The sequence below is a fragment of the Micromonas pusilla genome (assembly GCF_000151265.4).
Source record: "Micromonas pusilla CCMP1545 genomic scaffold MICPUCscaffold_14, whole genome shotgun sequence".
NCBI lineage: Eukaryota > Viridiplantae > Chlorophyta > Mamiellophyceae > Mamiellales > Mamiellaceae > Micromonas > Micromonas pusilla.
Window position 1 is genome coordinate 343,237 of NW_003315895.1, and position 14,941 is coordinate 358,177.

General features: G+C 66.1%; 11 protein-coding genes across 11 annotated transcripts in view; 7 read left to right on the forward strand and 4 right to left on the reverse strand.

Annotated features, from left to right (window-relative positions):
- Positions 1–352: 352 nt before the first annotated feature.
- On the forward strand, positions 353–1,171 carry MICPUCDRAFT_48809 (uncharacterized protein; the record flags this gene model as incomplete). The annotated part of the gene is made up of 2 exons (XM_003063166.1): positions 353–655; positions 967–1,171. The coding sequence occupies 2 exons, from the start codon at positions 353–355 to the stop codon at positions 1,141–1,143; spliced, it is 480 nt and encodes a 159-aa protein (XP_003063212.1). The 3' UTR covers positions 1,144–1,171.
- Positions 1,172–1,311: 140 nt separating this feature from the next.
- On the reverse strand, positions 1,312–3,265 carry MICPUCDRAFT_53037 (uncharacterized protein; the record flags this gene model as incomplete). The annotated part of the gene is made up of 4 exons (XM_003063378.1): positions 1,312–1,554; positions 2,009–2,192; positions 2,431–2,595; positions 2,805–3,265. 4 exons carry the CDS (start codon positions 3,263–3,265, stop codon positions 1,312–1,314), a joined length of 1,053 nt encoding a protein of 350 aa, XP_003063424.1.
- Positions 3,266–3,499: 234 nt separating this feature from the next.
- Positions 3,500–5,106, forward strand: MICPUCDRAFT_53038 (Peptide-methionine--S-oxide reductase; the record flags this gene model as incomplete). Its single annotated transcript, XM_003063167.1, has 4 exons — positions 3,500–3,505; positions 3,919–4,358; positions 4,484–4,783; positions 4,857–5,106. 4 exons carry the CDS (start codon positions 3,500–3,502, stop codon positions 5,104–5,106), a joined length of 996 nt encoding a protein of 331 aa, XP_003063213.1.
- Positions 5,107–5,151: 45 nt separating this feature from the next.
- On the reverse strand, positions 5,152–5,995 carry MICPUCDRAFT_53039 (uncharacterized protein). Its single transcript, XM_003063379.1, has 2 exons — positions 5,741–5,995; positions 5,152–5,597 (listed from the first exon to the last, which is right to left on the reverse strand). Exons 1-2 carry the CDS (start codon positions 5,890–5,892, stop codon positions 5,411–5,413), a joined length of 339 nt encoding a protein of 112 aa, XP_003063425.1. The 5' UTR covers positions 5,893–5,995; the 3' UTR covers positions 5,152–5,410.
- Positions 5,996–6,331: 336 nt separating this feature from the next.
- On the forward strand, positions 6,332–7,533 carry MICPUCDRAFT_53040 (uncharacterized protein). The gene is made up of 3 exons (XM_003063168.1): positions 6,332–6,343; positions 6,497–7,079; positions 7,270–7,533. The coding sequence occupies exons 2-3, from the start codon at positions 6,564–6,566 to the stop codon at positions 7,420–7,422; spliced, it is 669 nt and encodes a 222-aa protein (XP_003063214.1). The 5' UTR covers positions 6,332–6,343; positions 6,497–6,563; the 3' UTR covers positions 7,423–7,533.
- A 134-nt stretch (positions 7,534–7,667) lies between these two features.
- MICPUCDRAFT_42706 (uncharacterized protein) lies at positions 7,668–8,554 on the reverse strand (the record flags this gene model as incomplete). The annotated part of the gene is made up of 2 exons (XM_003063380.1): positions 7,668–7,886; positions 8,069–8,554. 2 exons carry the CDS (start codon positions 8,552–8,554, stop codon positions 7,668–7,670), a joined length of 705 nt encoding a protein of 234 aa, XP_003063426.1.
- A 1,250-nt stretch (positions 8,555–9,804) lies between these two features.
- On the forward strand, positions 9,805–12,692 carry ISA3 (glycoside hydrolase family 13 protein; the record flags this gene model as incomplete). Its single annotated transcript, XM_003063169.1, has 5 exons — positions 9,805–9,870; positions 10,063–10,152; positions 10,319–10,523; positions 10,691–11,943; positions 12,118–12,692. 5 exons carry the CDS (start codon positions 9,805–9,807, stop codon positions 12,610–12,612), a joined length of 2,109 nt encoding a protein of 702 aa, XP_003063215.1. The 3' UTR covers positions 12,613–12,692.
- Positions 12,693–12,789: 97 nt separating this feature from the next.
- On the reverse strand, positions 12,790–13,143 carry MICPUCDRAFT_53044 (uncharacterized protein; the record flags this gene model as incomplete). Its single annotated transcript, XM_003063381.1, has 1 exon — positions 12,790–13,143. The coding sequence occupies one exon, from the start codon at positions 13,141–13,143 to the stop codon at positions 12,790–12,792; it is 354 nt and encodes a 117-aa protein (XP_003063427.1).
- A 172-nt stretch (positions 13,144–13,315) lies between these two features.
- On the forward strand, positions 13,316–13,726 carry MICPUCDRAFT_53045 (uncharacterized protein; the record flags this gene model as incomplete). Its single annotated transcript, XM_003063170.1, has 1 exon — positions 13,316–13,726. The coding sequence occupies one exon, from the start codon at positions 13,316–13,318 to the stop codon at positions 13,724–13,726; it is 411 nt and encodes a 136-aa protein (XP_003063216.1).
- A 235-nt stretch (positions 13,727–13,961) lies between these two features.
- Positions 13,962–14,375, forward strand: MICPUCDRAFT_53046 (uncharacterized protein; the record flags this gene model as incomplete). Its single annotated transcript, XM_003063171.1, has 1 exon — positions 13,962–14,375. One exon carries the CDS (start codon positions 13,962–13,964, stop codon positions 14,373–14,375), a length of 414 nt encoding a protein of 137 aa, XP_003063217.1.
- A 127-nt stretch (positions 14,376–14,502) lies between these two features.
- Positions 14,503–14,941, forward strand: part of MICPUCDRAFT_53047 (uncharacterized protein) — a gene marked incomplete at both ends in the record, with an annotated part of 1,176 nt that continues 737 nt past the window's right edge. Inside the window, one exon of the mRNA XM_003063172.1 lies at positions 14,503–14,862. Within this exon, the coding sequence (XP_003063218.1) occupies positions 14,503–14,862 (360 nt within the window). The remainder of the gene's footprint in view (positions 14,863–14,941) is intronic.

Consider the following 14,941-nt stretch of genomic DNA (forward strand, 5'->3'; position numbering starts at 1 on the left):
CGTCGCGCCCGCACAACACAGATCGCGTCGGTCGGGATGACGACGACGACGGTCGCGCCCACGACGGCGGGTCCGAACGCGGACGGCAGCGAGGGCATCACCGTCCCGAAGGCGAAGGTCCGTCGCTCGTTCGCCCGAAGACGCGCGAACGATCCTCCGGTCCGATCGCGCGCCGCGCCGTCGATCGATCGATCGATCGAGTCAAACTTTTTCGAACGCGACGCGATGACGCGACGACGCGCGAACGATCGCCATCTCCCCCACCTCCGCCGCCCGCCCTGACGACGCCCACCCCACCCCACCCCGCCGCGCGTCACCCGTCACCCAGTTCATCGATGACGTCGACGCGTACATGGCGGACAAAGAGCCCGAGCCCGCGCTCGCGGATCTCCAAACGCTCTTCAACCAGTACAAACAGATCGAGGCGTCGCTGCAGCAGAACCGCATCCGCCTCGGGAACAAACTCCCGGACATCAAGCGCGCGCTGGACACCGTGCAGATGCTGTGCGACAAGCGCGGCACCGGGGAGGAGCTCAACATGAACTTCGAGCTCGTGGACAGCGTGTACGCCAAGGCGGTCGTGAAGGACGCGGAGAGCGTGTACCTGTGGCTGGGCGCCAACGTGATGCTGGAGTACCCTCTGGACGAGGCCAAGGCGCGTTTGGGGATGACTGGTCCCCATACGACCGCGTTCGCGTGGTGAACGCCGATCCTTAAGGACTTTACTTCCCGGCGTTCGTCTCTCTCCGCGTCCTCGCGCCGGTCCCCGCGCGACCGCGTCCGCGCGGCGCACGCCGATCCTTGAGGACTTTTGGGTCCCGCGCGCGCGCGTTTCTCTCCGCCCGCTCCACGGTTGGTTTCGATCCCGACGCGCCTCGACGCCTTTCGACTCCGTCTGACGCCTTTGAACTTCGCCCCGACGCCTTTGAACTTCGCCCCGACGCCTTTCAACTTCACCCCGCTCAGGCGCTGTTGGAGACGAACTATCAAAACTGTAAGAACAACCTGGAGACGAACAAGAGCGACCTCGCGTTCGTGAAGGACAACGTAACGATCACGGAGGTGAGCATCGCGCGGGTGTATAACTGGGACGTGAAGCGCAGGAAGGACGAGGTCGCCGCGGCGAAAGCGGGCGGGAAGTGACGACGGATCCGATCGACGATTTCATCTTCGCTCTCTTCGCGCCTTTCGTCTCTCTCGTCGTCGTTCTGCTCGCTACTCGCGTCTACTCGCGCGCGTCGTCGTCGTCGTCGTCGCCGCCGCCGCCGCCGCCGCCTTTTCCCTCCCTCCCTCCCTCCCTCCCTCGTCGCCTCACACCCACCCTCGCGCCGCCACCGTCCTCGGGTCCGCGCGAATCAGCCGCCCTCTCCGATCCACGCAGAATCCCGCGCGCATCACCTCCTTGCAGTCGTACAGGTCCTGACGCACCGCGGGCACGCCCAGCGCCGCCGCCATCTCCCTCTGCACGTTCGACGCGAACAACTCCTTGTCCCTCTTTTCCTCCTCGCTCGGGCGGCGCGGCGGGAGGATCTCCACCTCCGCGCGCGTGTACGGCTGCGAGAGGGTAATTGTCCATACGAGTGAACGTCGGGGCGGAGTCGAAAGGCGTCAGATATGGAGTCGAAAGGCGTCGAGGCGCGTCGGGATCGAAACCGAGGGGTGGTCGAAGAGAGACGAACGCGCGGGACCCAAAAGTCCTCGAGGAGTGGCGTGCACCACGCGGACGCGGTCGTATGGGGACCAGTGTGAGAAAAGTAGAACGCGCCTGCGAGAGCATCCGCCACAAAAACCAGCCGGTGTCGCCGACGGTCCACGCCGGGCTGAGGGTAATTGTCCATACGAAGCGACGAACGTCGGGGTGGAGTTGAAAGGCGTCAGAAGCGGAGTTGAAAGGCGTCGAGGGCGGGGATCGAAAGCGAGGGACCCTGGGCGGAGAGACACGACGGCAAAAGTCCTTAAGGAACGGCGTTCACCACGCCGACGGGGTCGTACGGGGACCGGTGTATACAACGCGCCTGAACGCGCCCGCTCTCCGCGGGTACCGAATCAACACCGGCAGCACCGCGCACCCGGGCGCGAACGCGCCGGTCTGAAACTTCACGACCGAGTCGCCGTTCGTGGTGACGCCCTCCGGGGCGATCATGAGCAAAGGGTACTCGGCTCGGCGCGCGACTAAAAGTAGTGTACACCAACTCGGGGTGGAGTTAAAAGGCGTCAGTTAGAGTTGAAAGGCGTCGAGGGCGGGGATTGAAAGCGAGGGGTGGGCGCATAAACACGCCGGGAAAAGTCCTTAAGGAACGGCGTTCACCACGCCGACGCGGTCGTATGGGGACCAGTGTACAGAACGCACGCCTATCTTCGAGTCGAGCCACGGTGCCGCCGCGTCGCGAGCTCCCGCTCGCCTCGCCCGTGCCTCTGCGCGCGACGAACAGGATCCCGACCGCCTTGCCGAGGTCGCCGATCAGCGGCATGTCGTCGATGCCAGCCTTCGCGATGGACGTGACCCTGGCGTGCGCGGCGACGAGGACGAACGGGTCGAGGTACGAGACGTGGTTGAACACGCCGACGCACTTTTCGTTTGATCGCACGACGCGCCTGCGGGGTGGAGTTCAAAGGCGTCAGAAGCGGAGTTGAAAGGCGTCGAGGGGTGTCGGGATTGAAAGCGAGGGATGGGCGGAGAGATGCGCCGGGGATAGTCCTTAAGGATCGGCGTTCACCGCGCGAACGCGGTCGTATGGGGACCAGTGTATAGAACGCGCCGGATCTCGTCGCGACCCCTCACGCGCACGAGCACGCCGACGGACAGCAGGCACGACGTCATGAGCGCTCGGAACGCGAGGTAGAAGAGCGTCTCGCGCCACCGCGGCGTCGGCGCGTCGCCGCGCTGGACGTCTCGCGGGAGACCGAGGAGCTTGAGCTTGGAGATGGCGGCGAAGGCGACGAGGTGCGCGACGAGCGCGACGGCGCGCGCGCACGCGAGCGGGAACAGGAGCGCCGCGACGCACAGCTCGCGCGGAGTGATGGCGTCGACGCGCGAGAGGAACGGCGAGAACGTGTCGGGGAACGGCGAGTCGCGGAGCTTGGCCTGGCACGGCAGCGCCGCGAGCTGTTCCGTCGTCGTCGTCGTCGTCGTCGTCGTCGTTCGCGGTCCGTCGTCCGCGTCCGCTCTGCGTTTATCCGCGTCGGGCGTCGCGTGGACCGTTTTCCCCGGCGCGACGGGGCGCGATGTCGCGTCCCCGCGCGCGTCGGCGCGTCTCGCGCGCATCTCCCCGAGGTCGTGGACGCGACGGGAGGACCGGACCCGCGTTGGGGTGGTGGGGTGTCGCGACGGCGGCGCGAGGCGGGCGCGGGGCGCGGGGGCATCTGATGCGAGTTAGTTCCGAGGCGTTTTCGGCGCGAGAATAAGGAAAATTCTGTACAAAAGTTTTTCACCCATCGCTCGGTTTCAACATTTGATCGCTCCCCCTTTCAACTGACCGGTGAACTGTTTTTGTATGGAATGGCCGTAAGTGCCGGAAAAAAATATCTGATCCAGACGTGTCGCGGTCGCGGTCGGTCCTGTCTGTCGTCCCCGCGCGCTCGACGCCGCGCGACGCCGCCGACGCCGCGACGACGACGACGACGATGACCGCCGTCCTCGCGCCGTCCCTCGCGCGCCCGCGCGTCGACGCGCGCCGCGCGTCGCCCGCGTCGACCGCGTCGCGACGGACGACGACGCGTCGGCGTCGCGGGAGTCATCATCAGGTGCGTTCTATACACTGGTCCCATACGACCGCGTCGGCGATGTGGACGCCGATCCTTAAGGACTTTGCCCGTCGCATCTCTCCGCCCACCCCTCCCTTTCAATCCCGACACCCCTCGGCGCCTTTCAACTCCAACTGACGCCTTTCAACTCCACCCCGACTTTCGCTCGTATAGAACGGCCCTCATCCGTCGTCGTCGCGAATCTCGACCGCTCGCCGCGGGGGCGTCGCAGAACGCGCGTCCGCGTCCGGCGACGTCGAGCCGCCGCCGTCCTCCGCGGCCGCGGCCGCCGCGGACGAGGCGTACGCGACGCGGAGAAACGTTCTCAACCTCGGCTTCCTCGCGCTGTCGCTCCCGCTGTGGAAGGACATCTTGCACGATCTCGGATACCTCCACGGCCCGGAAGACGTGCCTGCGCCGACGCCGCCCATCCCGCCGGGGAGCGGCTACCGCGTCGCGATCTTCGCGGGCGGGTGCTTCTGGTGCATGGAGAAGCCGTTCGATATCCTCCCGGGCGTGATCGCGACCACGAGCGGGTACACCGGCGGCGTCGAGGCGAACCCGCGGTACCACGACGTCGGCGGAGGGAAGACGGGGCACCGCGAGTCAGGCGCGTTCTCATAGTATCATCACACTGGTCCCCGTACGACCGCGTTCGCGTGGTGAACGCCGATCCTTAAGGACTTTATCTCCCGGCGTTCGTCACCCTCCGCGCACTCCTCGGTTTCAATCCCGAAAGACACACCGCGACGCCTTTCAACTCCCATCTGACGCCTTTCGACTCCACCCCAGTGCGCGTGCTGTACGACCCCGCTGTCGTGTCGTACGATCGGCTCTTGGAGACGTATTGGCGCCAGATCGACCCGACGCGCGAGGACGGGATGTTCTTAGACTCCGGGTTCCAGTACACGAGCGCCATCTTCGTGGACGGGGAAGAGCAGAGGGAGAAGGCGGAGGCGAGCGTGAGGGCGCTGGAGGCGGCGCGAAGGTTCCCGGGGCCGATCAAGGCGCGTCCGCGTCTGCGTCGACGATCACACTGGTCCCCATACGACCGCGTTCGCGTGGTGAACGCCGTTCCTTAAGGACTTTGCCCGGCGCATCTCTGCGCCCAGGGTCCCTCGCTTTCAATCCCCGCCCTCGACGCCTTTCAACTCCGCTTCTGACGCCTTTCAACTTCACCCCGACGTCGCGACGCTCCAGACCGCGATCGTCGACGCGGCTACGTTTTGGCCCGCGGAGGTGTACCACCAGGACTACTACAAACTGAACGCCGCGCGGTACGGGTTCTACAGAGGGTTGAGCGGGCGGGACGAGTTCGTGCAGAGCGTGTGGGGGCCGGAGGCGGTGTACGGCGGCGGATAAGGCGAGCGGCGGTGAAGTCGTCGGTCGTAAGTTAGGGCTTCTCGTCGCGCGTTCTTTTCGTCTCGTCGTGTTACAGTACAGCGACGCGTCTTCTAGCGCTACCGCGTCGATACTCGTTCGTACAACCCATCCTCATCGGAGGAGGAGGAGGAGGAGGAGGGCGGGTCCCCGAGATCTCCTTCTCGGGTCCCCGCGCGCTTTCCTTTTCCGTTCGCGGAGGAAGGGAGGAATATCCGTCGCCCGTCTCGCATCCGCGTCGGTCTGATCGTCGATCTGAATTGAATGATGGTCGTCTTCACTCTCATCATGCGCTCTTATTCGCGCCCGCCTCCGCGCTCGTTCGCCGCTCGTGCTCGAACTTCCTGTACAGCTGGTACAACCCCGTGGACGCCATCACCACGTTCACGCTCATGAGGTTGTAGTTCTTCGGCGTGATGTCGAGCGCGTACTTGCACCAGATGATCCCCGTCACCGCGACCGCGCTCTGCTGCCTGCGTGGGTGAAGCGATCGGTCAGTCGAACGTCTTACCGGTCAAACGTTGAAAGGGAAGCGCGGGTGAAGAGTGACGACGGGAAAAGTCCTCAAGGAACGACGTGCACATCGCGAACGGGGTCGTATGGGAAGCAGTCTCACCCGTACGACAGGAGCTCCGGCGGGCGCGAGAAGTCCTTGACGTTCGCGGCCGTGATCCCCCACTTCATCGTCGGCGCCCAGAAGAAGATCGTCTTCGGGCCCGCGGGGTGGTTGATGAAGTTGTTGACCGCGGCGAACAGACCGGACGCCATGGCTGCCAGCCCGGGGATGGACGTCCCTGCGCGGTCCGCGATGTGGTGACGAATGGGCGGATTCGATTCGATCTCGCCCCCGCCGCGCCTTCTCTTCGAAGCGTGCGCGTGCTGCGGCAGAAGACGAAAAACACGATGACGCGTCGGACGGTCGGAGCGTCGGAGGTGGTACTGTACGAAGCGTCGGTCCGTGTGAGTATTTAGTAAGAGCGCTACTTTTACCAAAAAGCGCACGCTCCCGAACACCAACGACACATTCGCGCGAACAGATGGTGTACGTCGTCGACGTACGCTTACGACTGTTTATGCGTACGTATCTCTTCGGCGGTACCACCATTTTCTGGCGCGAACGTTTTCATCGGTGCGCGTTCATCGCGAAAGGGAAAAAAACCTTTCAAATCGATTTTTCATATGAGACGTTTAAACCGCGTTTTCTGAGTCAGCACGGCATGTGATCGAAAGCCATCGGAATTCATCGCAGGAGGGCAACCTGTGAGGGTTTTCGTGAGTTTTCGACCAATCACATCGCGAGATCACATCCCGGGGGAAGATAGACCTGCCACAAGGGCAATTACCGTTGCCATCGACGCGCACTTCCGCTCACGCTCACGCCCCCGCGCGTCGCATCCGCACGCTCTCCTCAACTCCCCGACAAAACCACACACATCAAAATGGGACCTTGCCTCGCTAAGCCCGCCCCGGAGCTCACCCCCGAGGACGTCGTCGGCGTCCTCCAAGATCGCGGATGGACGGCGGAGATCGTCAAAGCCGCGGACGTCGCCGACCTCGTCGACGTCTCGCCGACCGGCTACCTCAAGTGCGTCGACGGCCGCGCGGTCGATCACAACAACACCGCGGGCCCGAAGATGCTCGGAGGCGTCTACGCCATCGCGCACAACCGCGGCAAGAAGACCACGGCGGACCTCGAGGCGATCTGCGCGGAGGTCGCAAAGGCTGGCCACGTTCCCTCCGTCCACGGCGACGGCGACGGCAACATGCTCGGCTGCGGCTACTGCAAGCTCTGGCTCACGGGCAAGTTCGCGGACCTCGACCCGGTCAAGGGCGCTCCCCCGACGTACTCCGCGGACGAGGGCGCCGCCGCGGTCAAGTCCGGCGGCGGCAAAGTCGAGATGTGCAAGGGGAAGCACGCGGAGAAGTTCGTCTACATCAACTTCGTCGCGGATAAGGTGCGTTCTATCTCACACTGGTTCCCATACGACCGCGTTCGCGTGGTGAACGCCGATCCTTAAGGACTTTCCCCGGCGTCTTTCTCCGCCCATCACCCCTCGCTTTCGATCCCCGCCCTCGATGCCTTTCAACTCCAACTGACGCCTTTCGACTCCACCCCGACGTTCGCTCGTATGGAACGACCCTAAGACCGTGGAACCCAACGGGGACAACCAGAAGTTCGTCGTCGACGCGTGGTGCGCGAAGAAGTTCAAGCTCGACATCCCGTCGTACCTCGTCACCGCGGCCGCGACCGTGGAGCGTCTCGGCGGGCCCAAGATCGCGAAGCTCGTCGTCCCGTAAACGGCGCACGGCGACTTCCGCGTTGATTCGTTCCGCGCGGGGGGAACCCGCGATCGGCATTCGGATCCGCGGCGCCTCCCTCCGCGGCGTGAATTGAGATGGATGATTTTTTCGAGATCAAGCAGAGGCGCTAATATCGCCGCGCTTGTTGTTTTCAGAAATTTGTAAAGAAAATTTAACACCAAGAGACGACGCCCCCGTCGTTCGCTCGCTCGCGCGTCGTTCGCTCGCCGCCGAAACAATAATTAATCCTTTCCGCCGCGGCGCCGCGCGTCTCCTCCGTCCCCCCCACCGCTCCGCCGCCCCCCCGCCGCTCGCCACTCGTCAGGGTCTAGCGCGTACTCCAGCGCCCCGAGCGGCGGCACGCGCGGCCGTTCCTCGCCGCTCAAATCCGGCGCCGCGGCGTCGCCCTGCCCCCAAAACTTGGTTCGCTTGACGACCGCGCACGACGACTCGACGCGCACCTGCGGGGTGGAGTTGAAAGGCGTCAGAAGCGGAGTTGAAAGGCCTTCGTCGAAGTGTGTCTTTCGGGATTGAAAGCGAGGGATGCGCGGAGAGAGACGAACGCCGGGAGAGAAAGTCCTTAAGGATCGGCGTTCACCACGCGAACGCGGTCGTATGGGGACCAGTGTGAATCAGAACGCACCTGACACGCGAGCCGCAGCCTTCGGTTCCCCGGCGACGCGTGCGGCGGGAAGCGCAAGCGCGCCGCCTCCATCGTCGTCCACGACGACGGCGACGCCGCGTCTCGCGGCGTCACCTCGACCGCGCACGTGCCGCACGTCCCGAGCCCGCGGCAGTTGATCACGTTCGCGGCGTCGTTGTGCGGCGAGAGTCCCGCGCGAAGGAGCGCGGTGCGCAGCGTCGCGCCGCGGCGACACCGCGCCTCGCGGCCGCGGTACGTCACGCGCAGCTCGTCGTCGTCGTCGTCGTCGTTCTTCGCGTCCTCCTCCTCCCCCGCGTCGTCGTCGTCGTCGTAGTCGTCGTCGCGCCGCGAGGACGACGGCGGCGACGACGCCGTCATCGCGACGGCGAGGCGCCTCTGCCGACGGCGAGACGACGACGACGCGCCGACGGACGAGACGACGCGCCCGGGCGCCGCCGACGGCGGCGGGAGAGCGACGGCGAGCATCGCGCGCGTCGATCCTCCTCGGCGTCGACGACCCGCCGCGGCGCCTGAGCGGGCGCGCGCGACTGGAAAAGGCACCGGCGGAGGTCGAAGCGTCGCGTCGTCGAACGACGAACGCGCTTTTTTGCGCGTTCTGTCGCAAACTTTTTCACCCATCGCTCGGTTTCAACATTTGATCGCGTTACGTTTCAATCGACCGATGAACTTTTTTTGATTGGAACAGAACGGCAGAGTGTGACTTGAAAACGAGCCGCGGCGGCGACCGCCCCGAAGATACCCGTCTACTGCCGCGTTCGAAGACGACGCCGCCGCCGACAGAAACGGACGCGCCGCGTCCTCACGCGTCGTCGCCGCGGGTCCGTCTCACCTCCGCGACTCGCGTTCGAACACGGCGGCGCGCCGCAGGGATGTTCGCGGTCCAAGGTGCGCGCGATCGCGTCGCGTCGTCCCGCGCCCGCGCGACCGCGCGGAACCCATCATCTTTTCGTTTTTTTTGTTTCTGTTGTTATCACACTGGTCCCCATACGACCGCGTTGGCGTGGTGAACGCCGTTCCTTAAGGACTTTCTCGCGCGATCTGACACCTCGAACCGCGTCGCCGCGTCGCGTCGCGTCGCGCCGTCCCCGACTCACCCCGCGACCCCGCGACCCCGCGACCCCGCGCGCCGCGGATCATCTGATCTCACCGCGCCCACGACCGCGGACTCGCCGCCTCCTCCGTCTCTCGTCGCCGCAGGCGTCTCGAGCTCGATCCGCCGTGAGCCGACGCGCGCCGCGACGCGCGTCGCGTCGTCGTCGTCGTCCGTCCTTCGGAGGAGGATGCCCCCGCGCGAGGGGAAGCGCCCCGCCGCGGCGGCCGCGCCGTCGCCCCGACTCGCCCCGCGACGGCCGCGATTCCGGGGGGGGGGGGGCGCCGCCGCCGCGGCCGCGGCCGGCGGCGGCGACGACGGATGGGGCGCGCCGACGCCTGGAGAATGGGAGACGACGAGCGCCGAGCCGACGCCGCCGCCGCCGACGACGGCTCCGAAGCAGGGAGGGGGAGGATACGTCGCGCCGACGCCGACGCCGACGCCGACGCCGGGATGGGGCGGCCCCGCGCCGACGGCGCCCGTCGCGGCGCCGAGCTTCCCCGTCGCCTCCGCCGCCGCGCCCGCCGCCGCGCCCGCCGCCGCGCCGGCGCCTCCTCGCTCCGGCGGCCCTCGGCTGGACGTCGTCGTGGACGACATTCGCGTCTCCCCCGGCGACGCGTCCGCGATGGGCCCCACCCCGTGCGGCGTCGACGGAGTCAACTTCGCGCTGTACTCCTCGCGCGCGAAGACGGTGCGTGACTCCTCACCGTATACGCGTTCTATACACTGGTCCCCATACGACCGCGTTCGCGTGGTGAACGCCGATCCTTGAGGACTTTGCCCGCGCGTTCTTCCGCGTCACCGACTAACACGTCCACGTCATCACGCGCTGACTGACCAATCGCCGCCCTCCTCATCGCTTCGCTTCCGACGCACGCGCCAGGTGGACCTCCTCGTGTACTTCGACCCGACGTCCACGTCGAAGCACCCGTCGCTGCGCGGCGCGTTCTCACGCTGGTTCCCGTACGACCCCGTTCGCGCGGTGCACGCCGTCTCTTAAGGACTTCGCCCGCGCGCGTGTCTCCGCGCCCAGGGTCCCTCGCTCACAACGCCCGCCCGCCCTCGACGCCTCACGACTCCACCCCTGACGCCTATCAACTCCACCCCGACGTCGCCTCGCAGTGCCGCTCGACCCGGAGATCAACAAAACCGGGGACGCGTGGCACGTCCGGCTGGACGGGATCCCGCGCGGCGGCGGCGTCGACCCCGTCACCGGCGCCGTCGCGCCGCTCGTGAGGTACGGGTACGTCATCACCGGACCGGACCCGCCGCATAAGTACGACCGGTGGCATCCGGACGTGCTCCTCTGCGATCCGTACGCGCCGTTGATAGAGGGGCGTCGAGGTGCGTTCTATCTCACACTGGTCCCCATACGACCCCGTCGGCGTGGTGAACGCCGATCCTTAAGGACTTTCTCTCCCGGCGTTTCTCTCCGCCCAGGGTCCCTCGCTTTCAATCCCGACACACCTCGACGCCTTTCAACTCCGCTTCTGACGCCTATGAACTCCTAGTGTTCGGCGACGATAACGCGCGCCAAAACGGGGAGAAGGGCGTGAGCACGTCCGCGATCGACTTCGACGCGCCCGCGTTCGATTGGGAGGGCGTGACCCCGCCCGGTCGGCGGCCGGAGGACCTCGTGATTTACGAGCTCACGCCCAGGGCGTTCACGCGAGACGCGAGCTCGGGCGTGGAGGAGAGCAAACGCGGAAGCTTCTTGGGCATCGCGGAAAAGGCGAAGCACCTCGTCGACGCGGGCGTCACCGCGGTGGAGCTCCTCCCGGTGTTTCACTTCGACGAGATGGAATTTCAGCGCGCGAAGAACCCTCGAGATCACATGCTCAACGTGTGGGGGTACAGCACGATGGCGTTTTTCGCGCCGATGACGACGTACGCGAGCGCCGGCGCCGGCCCGGCGGCGGCGTCTCGGGAGTTTAAACACATGGTCAAGACTCTGCATCAACACGGGATCGAGGTTTTGTTGGACGTGGTGTACAACCACACCGGCGAGGGGAGCAGCTACCCGTTCTCGTTCCGAGGGATCGACAACTCGACGTACTACATGATGGAGGACAGCAAGCACCCGTATAAAAATTACACCGGATGCGGGAACACGTTCAACTGCAACCACCCGGTGGTTCAAAACCTGGTGCTGGACTCGCTCAGGCACTGGGTGAACGAGTACCACGTCGACGGCTTCCGGTTCGACCTGACATCGTGCATGTGTCGAGATCAGAACGGCACGCCGATGGTGTCCCCGCCCGTGATTCGCGCCATCGCGAAGGACCCGACGTTGGCGCGGTGCAAGCTCTTCGCCGAGCCGTGGGACTGCGGCGGGTTGTATCAAGTCGGGAGCTTCCCGAACTGGGACCGGTGGGGGGAGTGGAACGGGAAGTACCGCGACGCGATCCGGAGGTTCGCGAAGGGCGACGGCGGCCTGAAGAAAGAGTTCGCGCAGAGGATAAGCGGGTCGTCGGACATGTATCGCGTGAACGATCGCAAGCCGTACCACTCGTTGAATTTCATAACCGCGCACGACGGATTCACGCTGCGAGATTTGGTGTCGTACAACTCCAAGCGCAACCACGCGAACGGCGAGAACGGCCGCGACGGCGCGAACGACAACGAGTCCTGGAACCACGGGCACGAGGGCGACGACGGCGCGTCCGACGCCGTGCGCGCGACGCGGTGGAGGCAGATGAAGAACATGCACATGATGCTGATGTGCTCTCAGGCGCGTTCTATACACTGGTCCCCATACGACCGCGTTCGCGTGGTGAACGCCGATCCTTAAGGACTTTTCCTGGCGTCTCTCTCCGCCCACCCCGCGCTTTCAACGCCCGCCCTCGGCGCCTTTCAACGCCCGCCCTCGACGCCTTTCAACTCCACCTGACGCCTTTCAACTCCACCCCGACAATCGCTCGTATGGAACGACCCTCAGGGGACGCCGATGGTGTTGATGGGAGACGAGTACGGGCACACGCGCGGGGGGAACAACAACACGTACGGCCACGACAACCACCTGAACAACTTCGACTGGAACGCGCTGGAGAGGACGCGCGGGGAGTACTTCCGGTTCTGGTCCGGGATGGCGAAGTTTCGCGTGGAGCACCCGCTGTTGGGCCGCGCGGATTTTTTACGCGACGACGACGTGACGTGGCACGAGGATAACTGGGACAACGAGGAGTCGCGGTTCATCGCGTTCACGCTTCACGACCGCGGCAGCGGCGGGAAGGGGGATCTGTACATCGCGTTCAACTCGCACGAGTTTTTCGTGGACGCCGCGCTGCCGCCGCCGCCGGGGGGCACGTCGTGGTGCCGGATCGCGGACACGAACCTGCCGTCTCCGGAGGATTTCACGCCAGAGGGGAAGGCGGGAGTGGGCGCGCGGTACAACGTCGCGCCGCGGGGGGCGCTGATGTTGATGGCGAAGTGAGCGAGCGAGGAGGAGGAGGAGGGCGAAATAGTCCCTCCCTCGCGCCCGCCCCGACGTGTTGATTGATTGATTGATTCGTGACGTCGCGCCGTTCGCGTTTGCATTCGTACGGCCGATCTCATACACTCATCGTCGTTCTGAAACTTCGCCTGCGCGAACTGAACGACGTCATCGACGCTACCTCCGCAGCGACGTCCCCGAGGACGTCCTCGCGCTCGTCGTCCGCCCGTCCAACGCCGCGCGCCACCTCTCCTCGTTCTTCACCCCGCGCTTCACCTCGTCTAACATCTCGTTCAAGTCGTCGTTGTTGTTCGCCCGCAGACGCCTCGCATCCATGCTCACGCGCTTCCGAAGCGCGACGGCGTCGTCGTCGCTCACGTCCGGCGTCGTCCAGCGCATGACCGCGACGCCGGCGGCGACGGGGAGGGCGAACATCGTCGTCAGCGAGAACGCGCCCATGGCGACGCGGTTCGTCCTCGTCCCGCGGACGATCTTCCGCCATAGCGGCGACTTCTCCCAGATCCACGACATCCCCGAGGCGCGGCGAGGACGCGGCGCGCGCGACGATCTCTGAAGAGGCGACTCTCTCGGAGAGGACAGCGCAGCGCGGCAACTGGACTGCTTTCCGAGGATCTCTCAAAAGAAGGCTTCCGCCGAGGCGCGCGCGGACAGTCGCGGCGGCGGCGCGCGGCGGGAGCGCGCGATGACCGACGGCGTCGTCATCACGCGTCAGCGCCTCGGCAGCGACGACGCGGAGGCGGCCGTCGTCGCGCCGGCGGAGACGGCGACGACGCGCGACGACGACGACGACGACGACGACGACGACGACGACGACGACGACGACGACGACGGAGAAGGCACCCGAGCGCCGTCGCTCGTGATCGCCATCCCGTATCGCGAGGACGGCTCGGGCGAGCGCGGTGAGCAGCTTTCGCGCCTCCTCGCGCGCCTCGCGACGATGTTCGCGAGCCGCCGCCGCCGCCGCGTCGCCGTCGTCGTCGTCGTCGCGACGCAGTCCCGCGACGGCCGACGGTTCAACCGCGGGCAGGTGCGATTGATTTCCCAACACTGGTCCCCATACGACCGCGTCGGCGTGGTGAACGCCGTTCCTTAAGGACTTTCGCCGGCGCATCTCTCCGCCCAGGGTCCCTCGCTTTCGATCCCCGCCCTCGACGCCTTTCAACTCCACCACTGACGCCTTGAACGACCAAAAATCGCACCGCGGGCACATCCTCCCGCGCTTAAGTCGCGCACCGCGCCGCCCGTGTCGCATTCGATGCCGGCGCTTCCCTCCTCCGCCGCATCGCGCGACGGCGCCCGGGACGGCGACGGCGCCGGGGACGGGGACGATGATCATCTGCTTCCACGACGTGGACATGCTCCCGTCGCCGTCGCTCGCGCCGCAGTACCTCCGCGCGATGCCGCGCGATGAGGAGGAGGAGGGAAGCGACGGCATCGACCGCGACAAGGGCGGCGCGGTGCGCGTCTTAAGCGCGGGCGGATGTCGCTACGACGCGGACGGGTGCTTCGGCGGCGTCACCCTCTACGATCGACGCGCGCTCGACAACACGAACGGGTACCCGAACGGGTTCTGGGGGTGGGGTGGCGAGGACAACGCGCAGTTCGCGCGATGCGCGCGCGCCGGCGTGCTCCTCGAGCGCGTCCGCGGGTGCGACTTCGAGGACACGGAGGGCGCGGAGGCGCGTTCTGTCTCACGCCGGTTCCCGTACGACCCCGTCGGCGCGGTGAAGGCCGTTCCTTAAGGACTTTCTCTCCCGGCGCGCGTTCGTCTCTCTCCGCCCAGGGTCCCTCGGTTTCGATCCCGACGCGCCTCGACGCCTCACAACTCCGCTTCTGACGCCTTTGAACTCCACCCCGACGTTCGCTCGTATGGACAATTACCCCGAGGTGGCGTCGGTGGAGGCCAAGTTGCGCGCGCTGGACGCCGCCGACGCGCGGTGCGCGACCGAGACCGCTCCCCACACACTGGTCCCCATACGACCGCGTTCGCGTGGTGAACGTCGATCCTTAAGGACTTTGCCCGGCGTGTCTCTCCGCTCATCCCTCGCTTTCAATCCCCGACCTCGGCGCCTTTCAACTCCGTCTGACGCCTATGAACTCCACCCACCCAGCTTGCCGTCTAAGGAGAAGCGGCGGCTGCTCGAGGCGAACAAGGCGCCGGGGGACGCGTGGCGAGAGGACGGGCTCGCGGACGTCGCGTTCGACGTCGTCGAGGAGACGGAGGAGGAGGTGCGCGGAAAAGTCCTTAAGGATCGACGTTCACCACGCGAACGCGGTCGTATGGGGACCAGTGTGTGGGGAGCGGTCT

Coding starts and splice junctions, on each gene's coding strand:
- MICPUCDRAFT_53039 (XM_003063379.1), bottom strand. CDS start 5,892: ATGGCGTCCGGTCTGTTCGCCGCGGTCAACAACTTCATCAACCACCCC. Junction 5,598..5,740: donor CCGGAGCTCCTGTCGTACGG/GTGAGACTGCTT, acceptor TCACCCACGCAG/GCAGCAGAGCGCGGTCGCGG.
- MICPUCDRAFT_53040 (XM_003063168.1), top strand. CDS start 6,564: ATGGGACCTTGCCTCGCTAAGCCCGCCCCGGAGCTCACCCCCGAGGAC. Junction 7,080..7,269: donor TCAACTTCGTCGCGGATAAG/GTGCGTTCTATC, acceptor AACGACCCTAAG/ACCGTGGAACCCAACGGGGA.